Source organism: Alligator sinensis, unplaced genomic scaffold (assembly GCF_000455745.1).
Source record: "Alligator sinensis unplaced genomic scaffold, ASM45574v1 scaffold246_1, whole genome shotgun sequence".
Classification (NCBI taxonomy): Eukaryota; Metazoa; Chordata; order Crocodylia; family Alligatoridae; genus Alligator; species Alligator sinensis.
The window spans coordinates 700,257-723,141 of NW_005842367.1; the positions used below are offsets into that span (position 1 = coordinate 700,257).

The window sequence follows — 22,885 nt, forward strand, 5'->3', positions numbered from 1 at the left end:
TGGTAGCTGGTCAGAGAGCAAGGGTTTTAGGGGCCCGGTTCTGCCCCGCAGCGGTGGCAGGGGCCTGCTTCAGCCCCTCCGGATGTAGGGGGTGTCCAAACGCACGTGTGATATAAAGTGCTCAGGCCTGTGTCGAGGGAACAGATAAAGGAGCTGGTGAAGAAAAGAGGGCTACGTGTGAGCGATTCCTCAGGGCATGCTGTCTACTGTGTTGTAGGCCCATCAGCAGAGGCTAGCAAGCCCCGGTACACGTGCCACAGCGTGGCGTGTGAAGCTGTTTTGCTCAGCGGCCACAGCCAGCCCAGGCTGTGCTGCCAGCTGGAGTCCAGGCTGCTCGCAGAAGGCAGGCAGAGGCTGCAAGCAGCTGCCGGGGGGCTCTGGAGCCCTGGTCCGGCTTGTTGCTGGCCGGCTGGTGCACACGTGCCTCAGGACAATGGCGAAGTAGGGACCAGGACTACACTGGCCCAGCAGAGATTGAGCCCCCTGGCTCCTCCACCCTCGCGCACCGACATTTTATAAGTTGAGGTTGAGGGTTTTTGGGCGCTGCCCAAAAACATTACCGACCCATGGCCTACAGCTTAGACTAAACCTTGTCACTTCTCAGCGGGGCTGGTTTGATAACTATTTGGTGTGATGTGAAACCTTGAAACCTGTAAATAGATCTTGGTATCAGGGTCTGTGCCTAGATGTGGCTGAGTGCTTCCTTCCCTTCCCAGCTCCCTTGCTGAGAGGGTGCTCAGAGGGCTTCCAGGCACGCTGAGAATCATTACTGAATAGCTAGCAATGATCTTAACGCTGTTTAAACTACTCTCTACTCAGTTGTAAATTATTTATCAAGCGACAGATTTGGTTAGCGCTTCAGAAGAGCCAGCATCTCTAGTTCTTCTGTTTGAATGGGGATGATTTGTACAGTTAAGTCAGATGATGAACAGTATGTTAAAGTGGCCAGCTTAAGCATTTCTCTGATGATATGTGTATTTTTTTCCCATTACAAAGGTGCTAATTTAGTGTGTCCCATGTCTGTAAACTTTAAAACATGTCCCCACACTAGTTAATTTCAGTAGACTATTTATAGGGAAATGTTTCTGTCCAACTGGCAGCATGCTGGGAGAACGTTTTATGGGGCAGGGGTTGGCAGGGGGAGTGGGTTGGGGTGGCTTTGTAAAGAGTGGGTTCATTTATTTGTTTGTCTTTCATAGAAAATCAGGGTTGGAAGAGACCTCAGGAAGCCATCTAGTCCAACCCCTTGCTTAAAGCAAGACCATCCCCCAACTACATCATCCCAGCCAAGGCTTTGTCTAGCCAGGTCTTGAAAATCTCCAAGCATGGAGGTTCCACAGCCTCTCTGGGTAACCTGTTCCAGTGCTTTACTATCCTCCTCATGAGAAAATTCTCCCTAATATCTAACCTAAACTTCCCTTGCTGCAATTTGAGACCATTGCTCCTTTTTCGGTCATCTGCCACCCCTGAGAGCAGTCTAGCTCCATCCTCTTTGGCATCATCCTTCAGGTAGTTGAAGGTGTCTATTAAATCCCTCCTCATTTAGGCTGGATAAGAGAAGACTAAGCCCAGTTCCCTTAGCCTCTCCTCATAAGTCATGTGTCCTGGACCCCTAACCAATCTTGTTGCCCTTCACTGGACTCTCCAATTTGTCTACATCCTGTCTGTAGTGGGAGTTTAAAATTGGATGCAGTGGGTGTGTCTGCACATGCCTCTATGATGCTGTTGTTACTGCACCATCTTTTAGACGGCACAGTAACAACAGTGCCATAGCGGCATGTGTAGATGTGTCCACTGTGTCCAATTGGAAGTACTAAAAGATGGTGCAGTAACAGTCTGCTGCACCATGTAGTTATTTTTAGGCACTAGGTTGCTGTAGCGACGCATTGTAACAGGAGTGCATCGCTATGGGGACATAGCTGTGCCATTGTGGGTTTTGCCCCCAGATGCTATATCACCATAGCGTGTTGCTACGGTGATGTAGCATCACTTGTAGACACACCCAGTACTTCAAATGTGTCCTCACAGTACTCCTCACAAGTGCCGAATAGAAAATAATCACTTTCCTCCATCTGTTGGTAATGTTCCTACTAATGCAGCCCAGTATGCCTTTAGCCCTTTTTGCAACAAGGGCACACTCTTGACTCATTCAGCTTATTTTTACTATTTGAGTGACCTGTTAATTATCATGCCTCTCACTTTTTACCTTCCTCTCCTTTCCAGAGCAACCATGGTTGCAATCAAGAAAATCTGCTGTATTGGTGCTGGCTATGTCGGTGGGCCAACCTGTAGTGTCATTGCGCAGATGTGCCCTAAAATAAAGGTTACAGTTGTGGATGTCAATGAAGCTAGAATCAATGCCTGGAACTCTGATAGGCTTCCAATTTATGAGGTAAATTTGTATTTAATGGAACCTTTTTTTTTTTTTTTTTCTTCATATTATATTGAATTTGCTTCCTTTCACATGGGGGGAGTGGGGCTGAGCCCATGTTTGACTCTTAATGAGTGTTCTAGGACCATGGCAGGACTATGTGCATCCTTCCTTCAGAAACCTTGTTCTTGCACTGACTGCATGCTAATAGTATGCCATAAACCAGGCTTTCAAACGACCACTGGCCAGTTGGGGCTGGAAGATTTTTGTAAAGATAGTCTTGTGCAGCTTAGTAAGGTAAATCATAAGTTATGGCTCTTTTGGGTCTCTACAGTTTTGACTGGCCAGGGGACCTGATTGTGATCAGGTTAGCCATGTGTTACCACGCGGATACAACTTGTACCTTACAAATAGTGTGGAGTCTCCCTGTGTCCTCAAACTACGGTGCTTTTGGCTCTGTCCACACCATAAAGTTTAAAAATGTTCTAAATCTGAAACGTGTTGCAACTGTATCCCTGATTCTGTTATGATGTGGATAACCTGATGTTCCTGGCTGATGAAGACAGAGCCTAAGTGTACTATAGAACCAGTGCAAGTGGGCTTGCAGCATCCAGGAGGTAGTGACTAACTACTTCCCTTTTCTAAGCTATTCTAAATGGTTGGGAAGTTTGAAAAGTGTGTGATATACGTTGTCATAAGTGATTTTAGTAGCATACCCAGAAATTAGGAACATCACAGAGCCAGTTCTGTCACTTACTCACAGTGAATAGTACTGAATTTAGAAGAAGTCCTGTTATTGACTTCAGATACTGCTGCCTTACTCCCCGTTAATCCTGTGTTACTAGCTTGTGAGGATCTAGTGTTTCTGGAAGTCTTTTTGTTAGAATTACATCCATTCCCTGTGAAGAAGGATTCTATTTGACCTGATCAAGGCACTCAGATATGCTAAGAGATTTTAACTTCCTGATTGTGATGTGTGAAGGCTACAGTCTTTTGGTAAACACATCTGCATGAACAGATCTGACACTGTTGTTTATGCTGTGGGAGAACTCTTATTTCCTGAAATTAAAAAATAAAAAAATCAGTATTTTATGCTAATTATTAATCTTGTTGCTGGATACTTTTCACTATTTTGGTCACTTAAAAGTAGCTCTGTCTTTCATGCTTTAATTTATATATAACAAAACTATTATAAAAAAAAAAAACACAAAACTTATTCTAGATCTAATTGCCCATCTTTTTTTTTTTTTTGATAATGAAATAAATATCAGTTCTTACCTCTCACAAATAATCCATGCTGTCTCATGCTACCTGATAGTATTTTGTATTTATACTAATATGTCTTTAGGACTACTTAACCCTTCACACTTCTTTTTAATGAATGCTTGAACCAATAAAATAGAAGCTTGTTTTCTATGTTGTTTGCTTATGCCAAGGACAGGACAAAGTTAGTCTGTTAACCTTTGTTTAGAAATCAAGACCACAGCATTTGCCTCTTAGTTTTCAAAACTTGGTTAAAGTTTAATGAAGGATAAAGCTTACAACATTCAGATTAGCAAACAAAAGTTGAGTGCAGATTTTAACAGGGATGAACAAATATTTTATTTTATATGAATACTTAACCTGTTTGAACAAGCTAAAACAGCTTGTTTTGTGTATACAAGCAGCACTTCTGGTTTCAGCATGATGACCACTGCTCACAAAGAATGTTTCAAAACTGCCAGGAATGTGTTCAGACAGTGGCAGGATTGTTGGTTGTAGCCAGGTTGGTCTAAGGACATAGGCAGGCAAGGTTTTTTGCGTAAATGTGATATTTTTTATTAGACTAAGAACACAACACCAGCAGAATCTCCCTATGCCTGATGAAAGGTGTTTGTGCCTGAAAGCTTGCAAATAACATTCCCCCCCCCGCCCCCCCCAAACTATTTAGTTGGTCAAATAAAAAAATACCACATCTACCCAAAGAACCTTGCCTGCCTTGAGACAGTTGCAGTTTTTCACCCTCAGCACTTTGTGCTTTTTTCCCCTTTTCTAGATTGGAAGATGCAAGCTGATTCTTTGGCTTTTATAGCACAAATCTTTATATCTAAACCCTAGAAAAATCACAACTGGAATGTTCATAATCTGATGGTGGTGTTTGTCTGAAACTCTGGTTTTGTAATAGTGATTTCCTACCTGAGTGAGTTGGTTGGTTGTTCTTAATTTTGCTTAGGTTAGATAGCTATTAAAGAGTGAGATGGCAAAAAAGTCTTGCCTAGGTATAGTGCTGCCGAACTGAACCTTTATTTGGCAGTTACTCAAAATGTCTCTTGTCATTGTTTTGATAGTGAAATAGTTTATTGTAATCTGAGAATACATAGTTGTTTTTTTGTTGGTTTTACAAGGTGGAGATTTTCAGAGTAGTGGCTTACGTTTGGTGATGACAGTTGTTTTTTACTTTTTTTTGTAGGGCATTCTAATCTCAAGTTTATCTAGAAGAGGGGTTCTGGGTAGTCTTATATAGGCAGTCCTTGGACTTATGACACAATTGGTTCCTGAAAACGGCGTCTTAAGTTGAAACGTTGCAACTCGGAACAGATTTTTCTCATGGGAAACAAACAGTGTTATAAATGGGAGATTGGTTCCAAGGCCCAATGCCCTGTTTTCACCAAAAATAACTCAGAATTTTGTACTCGATCAATTATAGAGGAGTAATATAGCTACATTTAATGTATTTATATTGTAAATGGCAGTCATATTGATTTGGAGGGACTTCTTTGAGGTGACTTTGCTGGACTTTTTGAAGGGCCCTTGGTTGGACTTTTTGAAGGGTTCTTAGTTGGGTTCTTCTTAGGAGTCTCGGCTGCAGGTTTTTCTGGAGTCTCGTCCACTTTCTTAAAGAAAGTGTCCAAGGAAGTTTGGACAGATGTTCTCCAGGGAGGTGGGTGACACAGCAACTTGTTTGCTGTCGTGGTGTCGCATCAGATTAAGCGTTGTAAAGTCAAAACTGATGTCAAAAAGTTGAAACGGGGTGTCAATTTAGAAACATTGTAAGTCAAGGACTGCCTGTATTGAGAGAGGGGATTGAGTGAGGTGTTCCAACTTAGTATGTTTCTGAAGAACATGTTCCATCTAAGTTTGATCCAGTTCCTCCAAATGTTTACTTTACTACTACAAAGGGATTGTGTCTTGTTTTATCACTTCTAACAATGACATTAGGGTGGGGGGGGTGTATCTTGCATGATCAGGGCCCGAGCTTTGGATGGCAGATATGGTCCCATTGGGAGATGAAAAGGGTTGAAAGGATGATTTCCATTTCTCTGCTTTGTTTCTTGGATGGGAGAGGACTTTTTTTTGTCAGAAAATAAACTTGTGAATTCATGAGTTTTTAAATTTTGATCCAACAGATACTGCCAGCTCAATCAAAAGCCAAGCAGTTGCCTCACATGTCTTTCCCTTTCTCTCCTATAAAAAAAAAAAGCCTTGTTTTACCTAATGGTAATTTGCCTGTTTTTTGGTACAGCCTTTGCTGCTATTTTGACTTCATAGACTCATAGATGCTAGGGTCAGAAAGGACCTCAACAGATCGAGTCCGACCCCCTGCCTAGGCAAGAAAGAGTGCTGAGTTCAGATGACCCCAGCCAGATGCCTATCCAGCCTTCTCTAATGCTTTGTTTCTCCAGCCAGGGCTAAAAGAAGTAGTAGAGTCTTGTCGAGGACGGAATCTCTTCTTTTCCACCGGTATTGATGATGCCATTAGAGAAGCTGATCTGGTATTTATTTCTGTAAGTGATTTTCTTTGTACTTGAATATTTGTTGTGACTACTAAATTGCTTTGCTTAAATTTGGAAGGTAGGAAGAGCTTCACTTTGCTATGTACCCTTTGCCTTGGTTCAGTAACTGATGGGGTTTCATGAGAAATAACACTGACCTTTATGATCCTAAAAGGATTTAATGAAATAAGTGTGCTTGACTTGTGGTGTTGGTAAGATTTTTGGACCTGCTGAGGGGCCCCCTGCCTATTATTTGTCTGTCTGTAAAAGATGATGCACTCTGCTTGACATTCAGTACGCTTATATAACATGCATAATATTTACTGGAATCTAGGGCCACTTTAAATTTAAGATGACCGCCTCCTCAATAATTAGAGTCTAGACATGGAAAAGTTAGACGTTCTCTTAATTTTTTTTATGCCTAGACATTAATTTTTGGAAGGTTGACTTTTTAAATTTGTCCCCACCCCACACTGCTGCAGCAGGGCAAGGAGTGGCAGGGGGATGGATAGTGGGGAGGAAGTGGTAGGGAACAGAGTCGCCTGATCTCTGCACCTTGCCACTGGCTCTTCCCTGCCCCCCAATGCTGGTGGGGTCCCTGCAGTGCCTGTACCCCCTGCTGCCTGTCTCCTGACTGTTTCCCTTGTCACTTGCCTTCTCTCCTGCCTATGCCACCCATGCCTGTGACATCTGTCACCTCCCCCACCACTTGCCCCTGCTCCTTTCTGCTCCCCCCTCCCCCTGCAGCAGCTGTTGTAGTGGTGGCAGCCTTGCCCTGAGCTGCTTCTGCCACCGCTTCATGGCATCAGTCTGAGACATCATGTATTCCTTGCTCCTTGCCACTTGCTGGAGCAGTGTCCCAGCCAGAGCTGTGAGTATAAGGTAAGCAGGGGTGGTATCGGGAGAGAGGAAAGGCTCAGGGTGAGGTTTGGAGTTGAAGCTACAGATACTCCTGCCCCCTTTCCTCCCTTGTACTCAAATCTAAAACAGGGGTGGGGCGGGGGGGCTTTTTTTTAACCATGTTGAATGGATAAGGGGATACCTCTGTTTTGGATATGAGTAAATGCAGTATTTGACAATTCACTCAGTGATGCCTCAGTCTTGGAATGAGTTTTGTTAGTAGTGTCTTCACAGTTCAGTGTTCTGCTAAGGCTGACAAGACTTAAGCAAGAATGAGTCTGCATTAGCAGATCACATTGTAGGATTAGGCCTATTATAATACCTGCCATATGTACAGATCCTTGATTTTTATTTGGTACTTCTAAAATCCAGTGGAGTGGAGGAAGTGTCGGGATTTTAGCTGTGATAGTATCCTGGAGTTCTTAATGTTTCAGGTTTTGACATTTGTTAGGGAGACAGCTCTGTGAACAACTACATGTTGGAAGATCATGTGTTGAACACTACACCTAATAAGGCTGCGTAATTAATTCAGATAGGGTTCAGACCAATAATTGGTTTGTTCAGATGATCTTTTTGATAGTACAGCTGTATGCAGACGGCTTTTCTTTCTTCTCTTGTAGAGTTTTGTGCGTGAATCAGTAAATTCTAATATTAATGCTGTACAGCTACTGGACCAATTATTGGATGATAGCCATTAATTCAACCCATAGACTGCCAGCAGGTTCTAACACTTCAGCTGCTTATTTTTAATTTTGTTGTTGCTTTCAATTTGTAATGAAAAGGACCCACTATAGTGGTACATGCCTTAGATTGACTTTATTTTAACCCTACTTGTACACAACAATTTTCAGGAGCTCTGACTGGTCTGCACTTACCTTCTACTTTTTAGGTGATAACCTCCCTGGTAACTAATATCAGAATAATCATGCAAATAAAGGGGATATAACTCTTTCCATTTCTTAGAACCTGAAATGGAGAGGAGACTAGAGATGGTTATTTATGGATGGTTGGGGAGGGGGGGGTAGTTCTATCTCTCACATAAAGATTTGGCTCCATAGAAGCCTGTAAAGCTACTGTGAATGGCTCTTGTGCACACTCTGTTTGAATATAGCTCAGTGAGAAGTCCCAATGAGTAGTTGGCAGGCCTGATCTGGTGTATGGTTACTGGATGAATCGGTGAAACAGAAGTTTGCTTACTTTTGGGAAGCAATCCCATTTATTCAGGAGTTCACGGGTCTTAAGAATTTATTCTTCTGGTTGTTATTTGTTTTTTTTTTTTTCTCCCCCCCCCGCCCCCCCTTTCCCATCTATTTCTATCTAGGTTAATACTCCAACAAAGACTTATGGAATGGGAAAAGGTCGGGCAGCTGACCTGAAGTACATTGAAGCATGTGCTAGACGGATTGTACAGCACTCAAATGGTTATAAAATTGTCACTGAGAAAAGCACGGTCCCAGTACGTGCAGCAGAGAGTATTCGTCGGATATTTGATGCCAATACAAAACCAAATTTGAATTTGCAGGTAAAAATACAAGGCTAGAACTTGTGGACTGATTTTAGTTTTCATCCATTCTGTATGTCTGTTGTGTTTTACTTGGAACTGGATTTTTTTTTTTTCTCTTTGCAGGTATTGTCCAACCCAGAATTCCTAGCAGAAGGAACAGCTATCCGGGACCTCAAGAATCCAGACAGAGTGCTGATTGGTGGAGATGAGACTGAAGAAGGGCAGAAAGCAGTCCATGCTCTATGTGCTGTATATGAGAATTGGGTGCCCAAGGAGAAAATCATCACAACCAACACGTGGTCATCAGAGCTTTCTAAACTAGTTAGTGTCACTCAGAATAGTCAAACACAAAATATCAACATTTATAATATAAGGAATCCAAAACACTAGTTAAACATTAAAATATCTCCTGGTGTCTGTTTTGCTTACAAGTCACGGAGTCTTTATGTATCAGAAGATTACCCAAAAAGGAATTGATTACATGTATATGTGCATGCGTACACATGTGAAAAGGTGGTAACATCTAATTAACAAATATTAGAGACGCTAAACTAGTCCTTTCTCTTGTCTGTAGGCCAATGAAAGGTTCAGTACATCTTCTTTATTTACAGGCAGCTAATGCTTTTCTTGCCCAGAGAATCAGCAGCATTAACTCAATCAGTGCTTTGTGTGAAGCTACAGGAGCAGATGTTGAAGAAGTAGCAAGAGCCATTGGAATGGACCAAAGGATTGGAAATAAGTTTCTGAAGGCCAGTGTTGGTAAGTGGGGAAAATATCTTCCTTTCCTTTTTTAAACCTCTAGTATTATAGCACTTAGGGTCGGAAGGGATCTGAACAGATCATCAGGTCCGACTCCCTGCCCCAGGCAGGAACGGGTGCCAGGGTCATATCACCCCAGCCAAATATCTGTCCAGCCTCTTCTTGAAAACCCCCAAGGTAGGAGAGAATACCACCTCACTTGGGAACCCATTTCAGAGCCTGGCAACCCTAACTGTAAAGAACTGTCTCCTGATGTCCAGCTTGAACCTTTTCTCTCACAATTTGTGTCTGTTATTCCTAGTAACCCCGGGTGGTGCCCGGGGGAACAGAGCGTCCCCCAATTCTTGCTGGGCCCCCCCCCCCCCCCCCCCGGGGGGGTTTTTAACCAGATCTCCCCTCAGCCTTCTCTTGTGGAGGCTGAATAGGTTCAGGCCCTTTTAGCCTCCCTTCATAGGACCTGACCCACTGCCCCTTGACCATGCGAGTGGCCCTCCTCTGGACCCTCTCAATGCTAGCCACGTCTCTCTTGAAGTGCGGTGCCCAGAACTGGATGCAGTACTCCAACTGTGGCCTGACCAGTGCAGCATAGAGGGGAAGGATCACCTCCCTGGACCTGTCTGTCATGCATCTGTAGATGCACGTTAAGGTGCGGTTAGTCTTACTGACTGGTTCCTCACATTGGCAGCTCGTGTTCATCCTGGAGTCAACAATGACTCCAAGATCCATTTCTGCCACTGTGTTGACAAGAAGGGTGTTCCCCAGCCTGTAGGTGTGTTGCTGGTTCCTTCTCCCTAGATGCAGTACCCTGCACCTGTCTGCATTGAATTCCATCCTATTCTCATCTGCCCACCTCTGTAATTGGTCTAGATCTAGCTGGATTCTGTCCCTCCCCTCCAGCGTGCCCACCTTGCCCCACATCTTGGTGTCATCAGTGAATTTGGACAGCGTTCATTCCACACCCACATCCAGATCGCTGATAAAGATGTTGAACAGTACAGGCCCCAGGACCGAGCCCTGGGGGACTCCACTACCAACATCCCTCCAGGTCGAAAATGAACTGTCCACCACCACCACCACTCTCTGGGTATGACCACCTAGCCAACTTGCCACTCATCTGACTGTGTAGGCTTTAATGCTGCAGTCACCAAGTTTGGGGTTTTTTTGTTTGTTTGTTTGTTTTTTTTTTGGGGGGGGGGTTTAAGAAAATGTGGTGGGAAACAGTGCCAAAGGCCTTCTTAAAGTCCAGAAAGACTACATCCACCCCGACACCCTTGTCCAGGGACTTTGACCTGATCATAAAAAGAAACCAGGTTAGTCAGGCAGGACCTGCCCTCAGTGAACCCGTGTTGGTTGCCCCTGAGCATTACCTCCCCTGCTGGGCCCTTGCAGATGTGCTCCTTGATAATTTTCTCAAAGGTCTTTCCAAGGACCAAGGTAAGACTGACTGGCCTGTAATTGCCAGGGTCCTCCTTTCTCCCCTTCTTGTAAATGGGGACCACATTGGCCCTTTTCCAACCCTCTGATATCTGGCCAGTGCCCCACGAGTGCTCATAGAGCCATGCCAGGGGCCCTGCTATGACCCCCACCAATTCCCTCAGCACCTTTGGGGGAAGAGCATCTGGACCTGCTGATTTAAACACGTCCAGCCCCTCCAAAAGTTCCCTAACTAGGTTGTCCCTGATCCTAGGCATGGTGGTGCCTCCCTGGGTCCATCCGCAATTCTGGTGGGGGAGATGTCCAAGTCCCTGTTCAGGAATATGGAGGCAAAGAATTCGTTAAAGAGGACAGCTTTTTCATTTACCGCAATCACCAGATTGCCAAACGTATCCTGTAGGGGCCCCACATTACCAGGTGCCTTTTTACTTCCTATATATTTGAAAAAGGACTTTTTATTATCTCTAATTCTGGTCACTAGCCCTAGCTCCATCTCTGCCTTGGCCTTCCTAAAAGCCTACCTGCAGTCCTGAGCAATGGAGATGAAAACCTCCTTGGTGATAGCCCCTTGCTTCTGCTGTTTGTATGCCTCCCTTTTTGCCCTCGGGCATCCCTGGATGCCTTTGCCGAGCCATGGGGGCTTCTTAGCGTTCCTGGCCCCCCTTGGTCCGCATTGGGACTTATTCCCTTTGAGCTTGGAGGATCATCTGCTTGAGGAGCAACCACCCATCTTGGGCTCCCATCTCTTTGAAGCTCCAAAACCCCAATGCCTCACCTACTAACCTTCTTAGTTTACAGAAGTCGACCCTCCTGAAGTCGAGGACTTCAGGGCAAGCGCAAACCCGCGCCACCCCCCCGCCTCTGGTCTCTCGCCTGTACAGCCTGTAGCCCTCGATTCCCACTGCCCAGTCTTGGGTAGAATGCCACCAGGTCTCTGTGAGCCCCGCTAGGTCTGGGTTTTTGCTAGCTAGCAGGAGGGCGAGTTCCTTCTGCTTATTCCCCATGCTTCGAGCATTTGTGTAGAGGCATTTGAGGCCTCCTGTAGGTGCCTGTGCTGCCCCCTTGCTCCTAAGTCTGCCCTGGCCCCTGTCACTTACCTGGGTGCTACCTGTGTGCATCACCTTAATGGCGAAGTGTCCTCATGTTACTCTGCATCCCTGTCCCCTGGCAAACCTAGTTTTTAAAGCTCGCCGTATGAGATCAGCCAGCCTGGAAGGGAAAAAAACACGTTTACCTTTTGGGGAGAGATGAAGCCTGTCCCGTCTGAGCATGTCTTCTGTGCAAAAATGTGGGTCATGGTCCAAGAACCCAAGGCCCGCCTGGTAACACCGGCTCTGAAGCCGCCGATTGACCTCGCTGATGCATGTTTTGTGGCACCATCCATGTCTGCTCACTGGAAGGAGAGAAGAAGAAACCACCTGTGCCCATGTCTCCTTGAGCTTTGCCCCTAGAGCCTTGTAGTGTCTCATAATGCAGTCCGGGTTGCCCCTGACCACGTCATTCGTTTCCATGTGGATGAGGACCACGGGGTAATGATCAGAGGGTTGGATGAGGTCCGGGATCGTCTCCGTGATGGCCTGAATCCGAACTCCAGACAGGCAACAAACCTTATGTGTCACAGGGTCAGAGTGATGGATGGGGCCCCTCTGTTCCTCTCAGGATGGAATCACCGATGACAAGGACCCGGCATCTTTTCCTTTTGGTGTTCCAGTAGCTCTTGGCCTGTGCCATGCTTGGAGTGGCATTGGTTCCCTTGGAGACATCCTCTCCTACCTCCTTCACAGCTGCCAGGGCATCGTACCTGTTCCCCAGGTGTACCTGGGGAGCTAACACTGAGGTAGCACGAGTAGCCCTGGCTCTGGAGGTGACCATCTGCCATACCTTTGTGTAATCAGCATAATAGCTCAACTGGTAATATTTAGACATGCACTGGTATTCTGCAATAATTGTTCAAAGTAAAAGACCTACTGTGGAACATTGTGGGGGAGGGGGGTGGTGGAATCTGTAGTTTTCTTCCCCCAAGGAGGTAAAGAAATAAGTTTTGTTTTTGTTTTGGATTCACTTCAGATGGACATGGTCTAGGTCAAGGACATTGAGAGCCTATTAGGATTAAAAAAAGGGTTTTAGCTTCGTCACTCCCGGAGCAGTGGCTTTCAAACTTCTTTTCTTTTTCGTCACATATCTCTGTACTTGCAAAATATTTCTGCCTTTATCCCCACCCCCGATGCATCTGCATGGGTTCCTTGGAAGTCTCTCTTGGGTCTGGTATTGTTTAATTAAACTCCATTAATGATCTGGATGATGGGATCAAGTGCATGCTGAGCAAATTTGCAGATGACACCAAGTTGGATGGAGTTACAGATACTCTGAAGGGTAGGATTGGGATACAGAATGACTTGGATAGACTGGAGGAATGGTCTGTAATCAATCAGGTGAGATTGAACAAGGAGAAGTGCAAAATCCTACACTTGAGATGTAGTAATTGCACGCCCAAATACTGACTGGGGAATGACTGGCTAGACTACAGTACCGCATAGAAAGACCTGGGGACTGTAGTGGACCATAAGATGAATACAAGATAAGTGTGCTGTTGTTGAGCTTTTTTGCAACATACCAGGTTGGAGTAACAGGCATGTCTCTTGCAAGTCAAGGGAAGTAATTATTCCACTCTGTGAGACCTCATCTAGAGTACTGTCCAGGTTTGGGCTCCAGACTTCAAGAAAAATGTAGACAGATTTGGAGAGAATCCAGCAGAGTAACAAAAGTAAGGGGTCTGGAATGCAGGACTTTCCTCAAAAGTCTGAAAAATCTAGGGTTATTTAAACTAGAAAAGAGGACTGAGGAGGGCATTTAACAACAGTCTTCAAATGCATGAAGGACAATTATGAGGAGGATGCAGATGGCTTTTTCTCTGTGGTCAAAGGGGGCAGAACTAGAAATAATGGACTCCAGCTGCAGCAGAGAAATTTTAGATTGGAGATCAGGAAGAATTTTCTGGGGGGGTGGTCAAGCACTGGAACAAGCTACCTAGAGAAGTCATGGAATCTGCATTCCTATAAATTTTCAAGAGCAGGTTGGACAGGCATTTGGCTGGGATAGCTTAGTCAGAGGTGATCCTCTTTTGAGCAGGGGGCTAAACTAGAAGGATCTCTTGAGGTCCCTTCCAGCCCTCCTTTCCAATGATCCTATGTTCACTGATATTAATATGTGGCGTCACCACTACTTGTCATGCACTGACTGATCAGAAACTCCACTGCCATTATCAAAACTTAATCCTTAGCAGAACACTGCAGACCCCAATTTTAAAATAACTACTCTAGAGTATGCCCTAGTGGCTGGCTGAGGGGTAGTTTTCAGGTCAAGATAAAATATCCTCCCTCTCGCTCAGTGAGTTCTGTAGTTCAGTTTTTAGTACTGGAGAATGAAATATGATGGGGAAACTTATCTTTGTGGGTATTCTACAGTTTTGTTTGGACAGGACTGATCTCGATTAGACAGACTTCGGCAAAAACTTCTCAAAGACTGTCCATTAGTTAAGTTTCTGGGGAGGAGACTAAACCCTATCCAGAGAGCTACAGTTTGCACAGTAAAGAGAATACTATATTTTAAATTTTTTATTTTGCCAAACTTTTGCTTTTTGCATTACACTGAATTTGCTACCTATTTCTCTTCAGATTAACATTCATTAGAATAATGCAGCACCCACAGCACAAAGACCTGCCATGCTTTGGGGAGTCGGGAGGTTTAGGATCATGTCGCTCATTATCTCATGGCCCTTAATCAACTACTGTATTCTTTTCTTGGTTTCTGTCTATGACGACAACCATCTTGAGCTCTGTCTTTTAAATCTGGCCTCCGTAGTGGTCTTTTAGAGCGCTCTCTTTCTTCTGTCCAGGGTGATGGGGAAAACTTCTATTGACTTCATTAAGGTTTTGGAAGATGCTTAGAAGCTTAACTCATTAAGGGAATGGTAGGAGGTTCCTGGAAAACCTTTTCATGACAACTTGGCTGGAAACTGTTGGAAACAGTGTTGGTTAGTAGAGTGATCCTTTACTGATGCAGTAAATAATCATGTTCTTTCTTTCAGGATTTGGTGGTAGCTGTTTTCAGAAGGATGTCCTGAATTTAGTTTATCTTTGTGAGGCATTGAACTTACCTGAAGTAGCTCGTTATTGGCAACAGGTATGAATTAATAGAATGTAAAGGCTGACCATTCGGGCTGTATCATTGCCCCTTCTATAATTTAAATGTTATTTCTTCAGGATGGAACTTTCTGCTCTGATCTGTAGCAAGCAATCATTTATCTTTCAGTTTCAATTGGAGTTAAAAATGAAATATACACTAAACTATAAAGGTGATATAGGGGGAACAGGAATTAGTATCTCTGCTTTATATTGAGGCACAGAGGAATTAAGAGCCAGATCAAATAAAAGTCATGTGTGGTCTACAAGTTAAGAGTTGCAATAACCAGATGCCTAAAATGTAGGTTTTGCTAGATTGCTAGATCAAGAATTATGCCCACTTAAATCTGAGATGGTGCCTGCTTTCATATATAACGAACATCTGCCCAGGAACTTGGAGGGTTGGGTTTTAGATGCTCAATCTGAGGGGATTCAGACCCATATCTCCTGCCTCCCAGGAGAGAGCCCTACCCATAAGGCTATGATTGAATGGGCCAACCTTTTTAGCAGGTGTGCTACAGTCCCTGTTGTCCCTCTTAGAATTGAAGCACTGCTCTGCTTGGCTTCTATTCATGATTAAGCATAAGTGGAAGCTAGGTACTTAGCTGCTTAGTCTGAGGTAGCTCTGGGCATGCCCAGAAGGCTGAATTGCAGGTACCCAAGGAACTGTCCTTGTTAAAAGGAATTAAGGATATGGAACACATTTTTCTTTTAAATTGTAGACTTGTACTTGGTCAAGTCCAAGGCTTGAGGTGTTTGAGTGCCTTTCCCAGGTTTACACAGGAAATCTGTGTTGCAGATCTGAGACTGCAACTTCTGCCTTGCTAGTCCCATGCTTGTTCTTAACCACAGTATGATCGGGGGTGCCTAGACCAGGAGTTATAAGGGCCAATTATTTTAATGCACTTACAAATAATTGACAATGTTGCTAGAGAAAACCAACATACCAGCTGTTGAGGGGGGCAGAATGCCCCCCAGGTATCTTTGCTACAGCAAGTGAAGCCAAGACGGAAGTGAGGCAGCCCTGTGCCCAGTAGTATATGGAGTGTGGGTGGGGGGAGAGGGGCAAGGGGTCAAGCAGAGTGCCATTCTTCTACCCCTCCCAGGATTTTTGCCATGGAAGGCAACTTTTTGCCCAGTAGCGTACCTGGAGGGGTGAGTGAACAAAGCACCAAGTGCAGCCCCCAGGAAACAAGTTGCAGGGCTACTCCTGGTGTGTGGCATTCAGCTACAACAGCCCTGTGGCATGGGCTTCCCGAGGCTACCTCTGCTGTCTTATTTGCCCCCTCTTTACCCCCACTGTAAGGCAAGGAGTTGTGCCTCCCATGGCATCATTCTGCTTGACCCCTTCGTCCATACGCTACTGGATGGAGGCTGGGGCACATGATTTATGAGGAGAGGCTGAAGGAATTGATTTTATTTACTCTGGGGAAGAGAAGACTGGGGTGTGGTGGTTTAAAAGCAACCTTTCACTACCTGGAGGGTGGTTTGAAATTGGATGGAGCTAGACTGTTCTCAGTGGTGGCAGCTGACAGAACAAGGAGCAATGATCTTAAGCTCTGCAGCAAGGGAAATTTAGGTTAGATATTAAAAATAACTTTCTCCTTAGGAGGGTAGTAAAGCACTGGAACAGGTTACCTGGAGAGGTTGTGAAGGCTTTTCTAGCCAGATCTTAAAAAGCCTTGGCTGGGATCTAGTTGGGGATGGTCTTGTTTTGAGCAGGGGGGTGGACTAGGTCACCTCCTGAGGTCCCTTCTAAACCTAATTGTCTAGGATTCTATGGTACTGGGCACAGGGCTTGCTGTGTTAAGGACTTGTGAAGCAGTGGGTGTATTCTGGTGTCCCCTGTAAATTGGCAAGTGCCCAGTGTCCTGCCTCCACCTTCCTTCTCTCCCCCACCCCTATTACTTTACTGAGTCTTCACTTTTGTTATTAATAGTAGCTGGGTGCACAGGGATTATTTTTCTGCATCATCAAAACTCAGTCTTGTTGCTGTGCAATGTCCTCTGTAATGAAGGCATTGTTTTGTCTTTAGCCTGAGTACATGGAACTGCAGGAGCTAATCGGATTAGCAGAATGATTTTAATATGATGAATAATGGTGAATATTTTTATTCAATCTAACATCCTGTTGAGATGAAAGGGATAAATTTTACACTTGATATTTCAGCTTCTCTGGCTCTGAGTGCAAGAAGCTAATCAAATTATGGTTCGAGTCCCTTGACAACCTGAAAAGCTAAAAACATCTTTTTCCCTTCCCTTTGCACACCCCACCCCACATAAAAAAAAAAAAAAAAAAAAATAGAGAAGCTTGGAGAGCTGAATTACTGCAAGTTGAAGGTGTTAGTTAAAAGCAGCTTGTAGTCCTATTTTGGTTTAGAGGTCTGATTGCACAGTGAGTTGTATAGTTCAAATATCTTTGTTTAGAAAAAGATATTGTTAAATCCAGTGCAGATATACTGGGATAAAGGTGTGTTGTATATTGATTTACCTTAAATCTCTTCTTAACCAGTTTGATATAACCAAATTAAGCTGATTTTTAAATCGGATTAAGTGTTTGCGTAGGTGGTTGCATAGGTGATTTTATTAAACCAGTACAAGTTTGTGCATAGACAAGGTTTTGGAATCTGAGAAAAATAGTGAAGTCTATAAAAGAACCTTAAAATCCTTACTACTCAAGGCCACTTCTGTCTGTAAATACATTTTTCCCCAGATCTTTTTGACTCTTTTTTTTTCTCTCTCCTTTAATGTATGAAATATAATCAATGACTTGGTTCATTCACCAAAACTCAAATCAGTACAAGTTACATTAGGTTGCTGATGACATCTATTTTCTGCACAGTTTATACCTGAAGTAAATCAGACACCCCTGTTCACACTGCTCCAGATCTGTGACTTTTTCTTGTTGAAATAAGACCCTGTTCAAGTTTATGGTTGGATGTATTAATTGCCTGCTTTATTTGATCCTTGCTGAACTCTGATCACAGACTCTGAGAGAGCTTGTTCTTCTTTCTTTATAATTGGAGGCAAGCAATCCTGAATGAATCCCCATACTTTTTAAGGGACCAAATGACAAAATGTATGATGGGGAGGAGTGAAGGCAGTTGTGCAACAAGCATGTAGACTGTTACCTAGTTAAGTCTTCAAAGCCTTTCTCAGACCCACTTTTTATGTAAAGTATGTTGTTAGCATTGGAACTCAAGCCAGTCTCTGTGTACTGACATGTATTTCAGAATTCATGAAACTGACATAACTCTCAGATACTTTTAGCATCAACTAGATGTACTATGTATGTACAGAGCAAAGTATACAGCTTACTCTCATCTGGGGGTGAGATGCCCTTGATTTTCTAAGTTTCCAAAACTATACTGCTCCAAAGAGGCTTATTTAATACTTTAGGTACTTTTTATGTTTCTATCTATTTTGTTTTAAGGAAATATTTGAAGGGATAACAAAACAAGACCGCGTTTAAAAAAAAATTAAATAGAAGAACATTATGATCTAGGGGGAACCTAGATCATAAAAGACTAGATGCATAACAGCTACAGAGTAGCATTTAAAGTTAAGCGAAGAAGTTTGTACCTTTTTTTTTTTTTTTAACATCTTCAGTGGAACTTTTGCCCATGAGGACAGAATCTGCCTCTTGGTAGTTTCTTTGAATACAAAATCAGTTGTGGGAGGAGGGGAAGCCCACTGTTTGTATATAGTTCAGATGAAAACTTTTTTTTTTTCTTGGCTCCTGTAGTAAATTAGGTGGATTGGTCCTTCAGTTACTAGTAAGTTACTTAGTAAAAATATTCCTTTTTAATGTGTTAATATTAAAACCTGTATTCCTGTTTAGTTTGGCTTTAACTTGCCCCTAATCTGGAGCAGAGAGTCTTGGTAAATACACCCTACTCCTACCCTTGAATATTTATTAGCCTCTAGTATTTATTGGAAATGGTAAATTTCTTCAGTCAAAAGTAATTTTAACTTTACTACCACCAGCTCTTGCCTAATTCCAGGTAATAGACATGAATGACTATCAGAGACGACGATTTGCTTCCCATATCATTGACAGTTTGTTTAACACTGTCACTGACAAGAAGATTGCTATTTTAGGATTTGCATTTAAAAAAGACACGGGAGACACAAGGTAATGAGATGCATCAGTCTTTGTTAACAGTACGTACCTATCATTGGCTCTATCGACATTGCAAAAACAGTTGCTAAACAATTATTTCAATTGTATGAATGGAAAAGGACAACAAATAAATTACCTGTTATCTGAACTAGTTTATTCTGGGTTAAATGCCTGAGGCCAAATTGTTTTGTTTTTTATTTAAAGCAGATTTTTAGAAAGCTATGCAGATATGTCTAGAACACGGATAATACAATGGTGAAGACCCACAAGTACTGTACTTATGTTGACAGAAAACCCACTGAACTGAGTGAAAGCAAACGATCTAATATAAAACATGCAGATACTTTCTCTGCCCCACTAGCTGGAAACATTTAACATAGCCTACACCTCAGCATTAATTTCCATAAGAGGCTTGACCACTTCCATGGCTCTCCAGCTATAGTCAGGATCATCCATGCCTCCAAGATAAATTTGGATGTTTATCTTGCTGGGATCCTATGACCCTTGCTGATTTCCTGTGGCCTGGGGCAGGGGGCTGGACTCGATCTTCTGAGGTCCCTTCCAGCCCTAATGTCTATGAAATTCCTCAACCAATTCCCTTTTAATGTAAGAGGCATTCCCATTGCATTTAGTGCTTGCTTAGAGCCAAGTGGGTGTCCTTACTGGTATGAACTATCGATAATTATTCTAATACATAATCCTGAGATTTTAGCATCTGTTTGTGACTCGGCAGAAGAGTCCTGCATGATCAAACAGGTCTTGCAATCTGTGACTATCTAGCACAGCTTGGCCTTGTTCACACAACTTAACTAAACTGTGTTCTTGGTACAGTCTAAATATGATGTAAACAGTGTTTAAGGTTTGTCTTACAAATGTATCCTTTAAACTCTGTAATGGGGATTTTTTTGTTTGACAACTAGAAACTAATGTTGGTGTTTTTTGTTTGTTGTTTTTTTAACTTTTGAAACCACACTTCTCTAACATTGCTTTTTTGCTGCTATGTGGTGATCAATGCAAAACCCGTTCAAAAGCTCTAACAGCGTACAACTGAAAGTGTTTGTAGATGCCTTTGTCCAAAATAAACCCAAACATTTGTAAGGCTCATTAATTGGTTCATTTATTTCCTTTAGGGAGTCTTCCAGTATCTACATCAGCAAGTATCTAATGGATGAAGGAGCAAAACTCCATATATATGATCCTAAAGTGCCAAGGGAACAAATCATCCTGGATCTCTCGCATCCAGGCGTCTCGGAAGATGACCAAGGTAAGAGAATTTTGCTTTTCGTAACTTCTTGCTTCGTGGATGTTACCGGGATTAATCTGATATTTTTAGGGCACGTATAGACTTGCAGCGAGGCTGTTCCAATGCTCTGTAATTACTGCGCGTTGGAGCAGACTTGATTAGAGTAATGACCATGCTCCAGCAGACTCCAGTATCACATGCATCGGCATCCCTACGCTGAAAAATGGTGGCAGGGGTGCTTTTTAACTGAAGCTCAAATGAGCTTTAAAGTGCCCTTTCTGCCACTTTTCAGTGTGGGGACGCATATGCACCACGTCTATAAATATCCCTAGAAATTGGTTTTAGCTGCCCCATGGTATGTTCTGGTTTAACTCAACAAAGCAGAGAACTGACTTCCTTTAAAATAGTGTTAAGATTTTTTTTTTTTTTTTTAAATTAACCACTCCTCATAGTTGCTAAAGTGCTTGCATATTTCTGTGCCAATCTGTTCATTGTCATTTGCCAAAAGATTATATTTTAAAGCTGTGCAGACTTCTGTCTTGCTTCCTCACCCTCTTAATCAAAAAGAAGGAAAAGGATCTTGGGATAAGAGACTGTTATGCTATCAACTTCTTTTACATGGTATCTATTTAGTCTGGATAATCCTGCCCAGGAAAGATTTTGCTACAGTTCCCTTGAACTGGCTAAAGAGAGGCATAGTAAATGTCAATAACTTGACTTAATAGCTGTGGGGGGGGTGTTACATTATAGAATCTACAGTGCTACAATGGTTGTTTCCTAGGATATATTTTTAGGCTTATTTATATTTTTAAATTACTTTTATTTGAGGTATAGGAGACAAATACATTTATAAAATAAAGATTCATAATACAACCACCACCAGCAACTTTCTATGTCAGCTTTCATTAGCCAGGTGAAGTGTGAGGTCTTGTACTTGCTCTGGTATTAGCTTGATCAGGCCTACCCTACATGTCTTCTAGCATAGGTAGGCAGCCAGAAACATGATGAGATGTAGTTTTTGTTTCCAGCATAGCTGTGCCAACAAAACCCATAATGTACCCATAGGTGTACCTCTGCACTGGCAGAAGTCCAATTTTACTTATTTTGTGCAAGGAGGTAGCAGAGTGCTGGAATAAGCTTTATGCAGTCTTGCTGGCCTAATTTATGCTCACACTAGGAGAGGCTTGCTGATATGTTATTTATACAGCCATGCTGTGAAGCACTCGTATTGTACATGTTGCATTTGTAACATAGCGAGTTTGCCAAATCTGATCAATTCCAATATTTTGGGGCATCTTGTACAACAGACCAATTGCACCTGAGTCTGATGAAAAACAAGAGGGGAAATGGGGTGTTCAGAGAGTCCTTGGCATCTGACTGGCAGATCCAGAAGCTTTATCTAGGTTTGTAAGGTACCTCTAGAGCAGAAGAGGCCAGCCTATCGCACACGTGCCACAAGTGGCATGGGCAGCCTGTATGTAACAAATGCAGCATATTGTGGAGGTGGCAGGCTGCACAATGGCAGATGGAGCAGGAAACAGAAAGCAGAGTAGCAGACTGGGCAGGAGAAGGGATCAGAGTGGAACTTGAGCCACTGCAGGGTTAATTTGTGGCACATCTGCCAAAAGTGTTGTCTGTCAACTGCACTGAGCTAGAGCAATGATTAACAGCTTCCAGCAATCCTGCTCCCCTATCGACTCTGCCCATTCTCTCAGTAGTCTAAAATGCTGATACCCTGACCCCCTAAGAAGTGGTGGAATGGGGTTATACATAACCCCTAATAATGGAGAAGAAATGGGAACGATGGGATAGCATCAAAGTTTGCAATAGGAGAGGGTGGTGGGGGATACACAACATGTAGCATTTGGTAGAGGAAGGATTGAGATGTATGGGGAGGAAGAGAGGTACAGGGAATCCTTGAAATAAAAAGGGATGGGAGGGTAGGTTAGAAGAAGCTGCTTGGGGTAATGAAGGCATGAAAATGGCCCCTGGTGTGTGAAGTGAACTCTCCAAGCTACCAGAGCTCCATGATTTATGCCATCAAATGTTTGAGCAATTTTAAAAGCACTTATGCACCTGTTTTGACCACTTCATGTTATTTTATAACTGTTTTTCTTTCCCAGGTTGGGATCAGTGTGCGTATTGGACAATGACCTCCAATTCTTTAGTAGATAGCTTCTTGAGTGATAACTTTAGGTATTATGGCAGCAGTCTACTGCCTTCTCTCCTATGTAATGGGGCTGGTAAGGAAACTATTACATAGGAGAGAAGGCAGTAGAATGCTGCCATGAAGTATAATGCCTCATTTTCTTCCTTGTTTACAGTGTCTCGGTTGGTCACTGTTAGTAAAGATCCATATGAAGCCTGTGATGGAGCTCATGCCATTGTGATCTGCACTGAGTGGGACATGTTCAAGGTAAAACTGCAAGCTTTAAAGTAAAATGTAAGGTGGGGGGGAAATCTGACACTTTCACAGAGTATCTGTGGTGCCTCTACAGGAGCTGAATTATGAGCGCATTCACAAAAAGATGCTGAAGCCATCTTTCATCTTTGATGGCAGAAGAGTTCTTGATGATCTTCATAATGAGCTACAAGTCATTGGCTTCCAGGTAATGAGCA

At 43.2% G+C, this 22,885-nt stretch overlaps 1 protein-coding gene across 3 annotated transcripts in view; it reads left to right on the forward strand.

Annotated features, from left to right (window-relative positions):
- Window positions 1-22,885, forward strand: part of UGDH (UDP-glucose 6-dehydrogenase) — a 92,572-nt gene that overhangs the window by 64,612 nt on the left and 5,075 nt on the right. The window contains exons 1-11 of one of the 3 annotated variants that reach the window (XM_014522535.2): window positions 1,304-1,349; window positions 2,224-2,392; window positions 6,034-6,135; window positions 8,345-8,545; window positions 8,651-8,848; window positions 9,139-9,286; window positions 14,808-14,902; window positions 18,905-19,035; window positions 20,154-20,287; window positions 22,591-22,682; window positions 22,765-22,875. In XM_014522535.2, coding sequence (XP_014378021.1) covers window positions 2,231-2,392; window positions 6,034-6,135; window positions 8,345-8,545; window positions 8,651-8,848; window positions 9,139-9,286; window positions 14,808-14,902; window positions 18,905-19,035; window positions 20,154-20,287; window positions 22,591-22,682; window positions 22,765-22,875 — 1,374 coding nt within the window. In that variant the 5' untranslated portion in view covers window positions 1,304-1,349; window positions 2,224-2,230. Of the gene's footprint in view, window positions 1-1,303; window positions 1,350-2,223; window positions 2,393-6,033; window positions 6,136-8,344; window positions 8,546-8,650; window positions 8,849-9,138; window positions 9,287-14,807; window positions 14,903-18,904; window positions 19,036-20,153; window positions 20,288-22,590; window positions 22,683-22,764; window positions 22,876-22,885 lie in introns of those variants that run through there. The other 2 variants (XM_025210676.1, XM_025210677.1) reach the window with 2 other exon arrangements.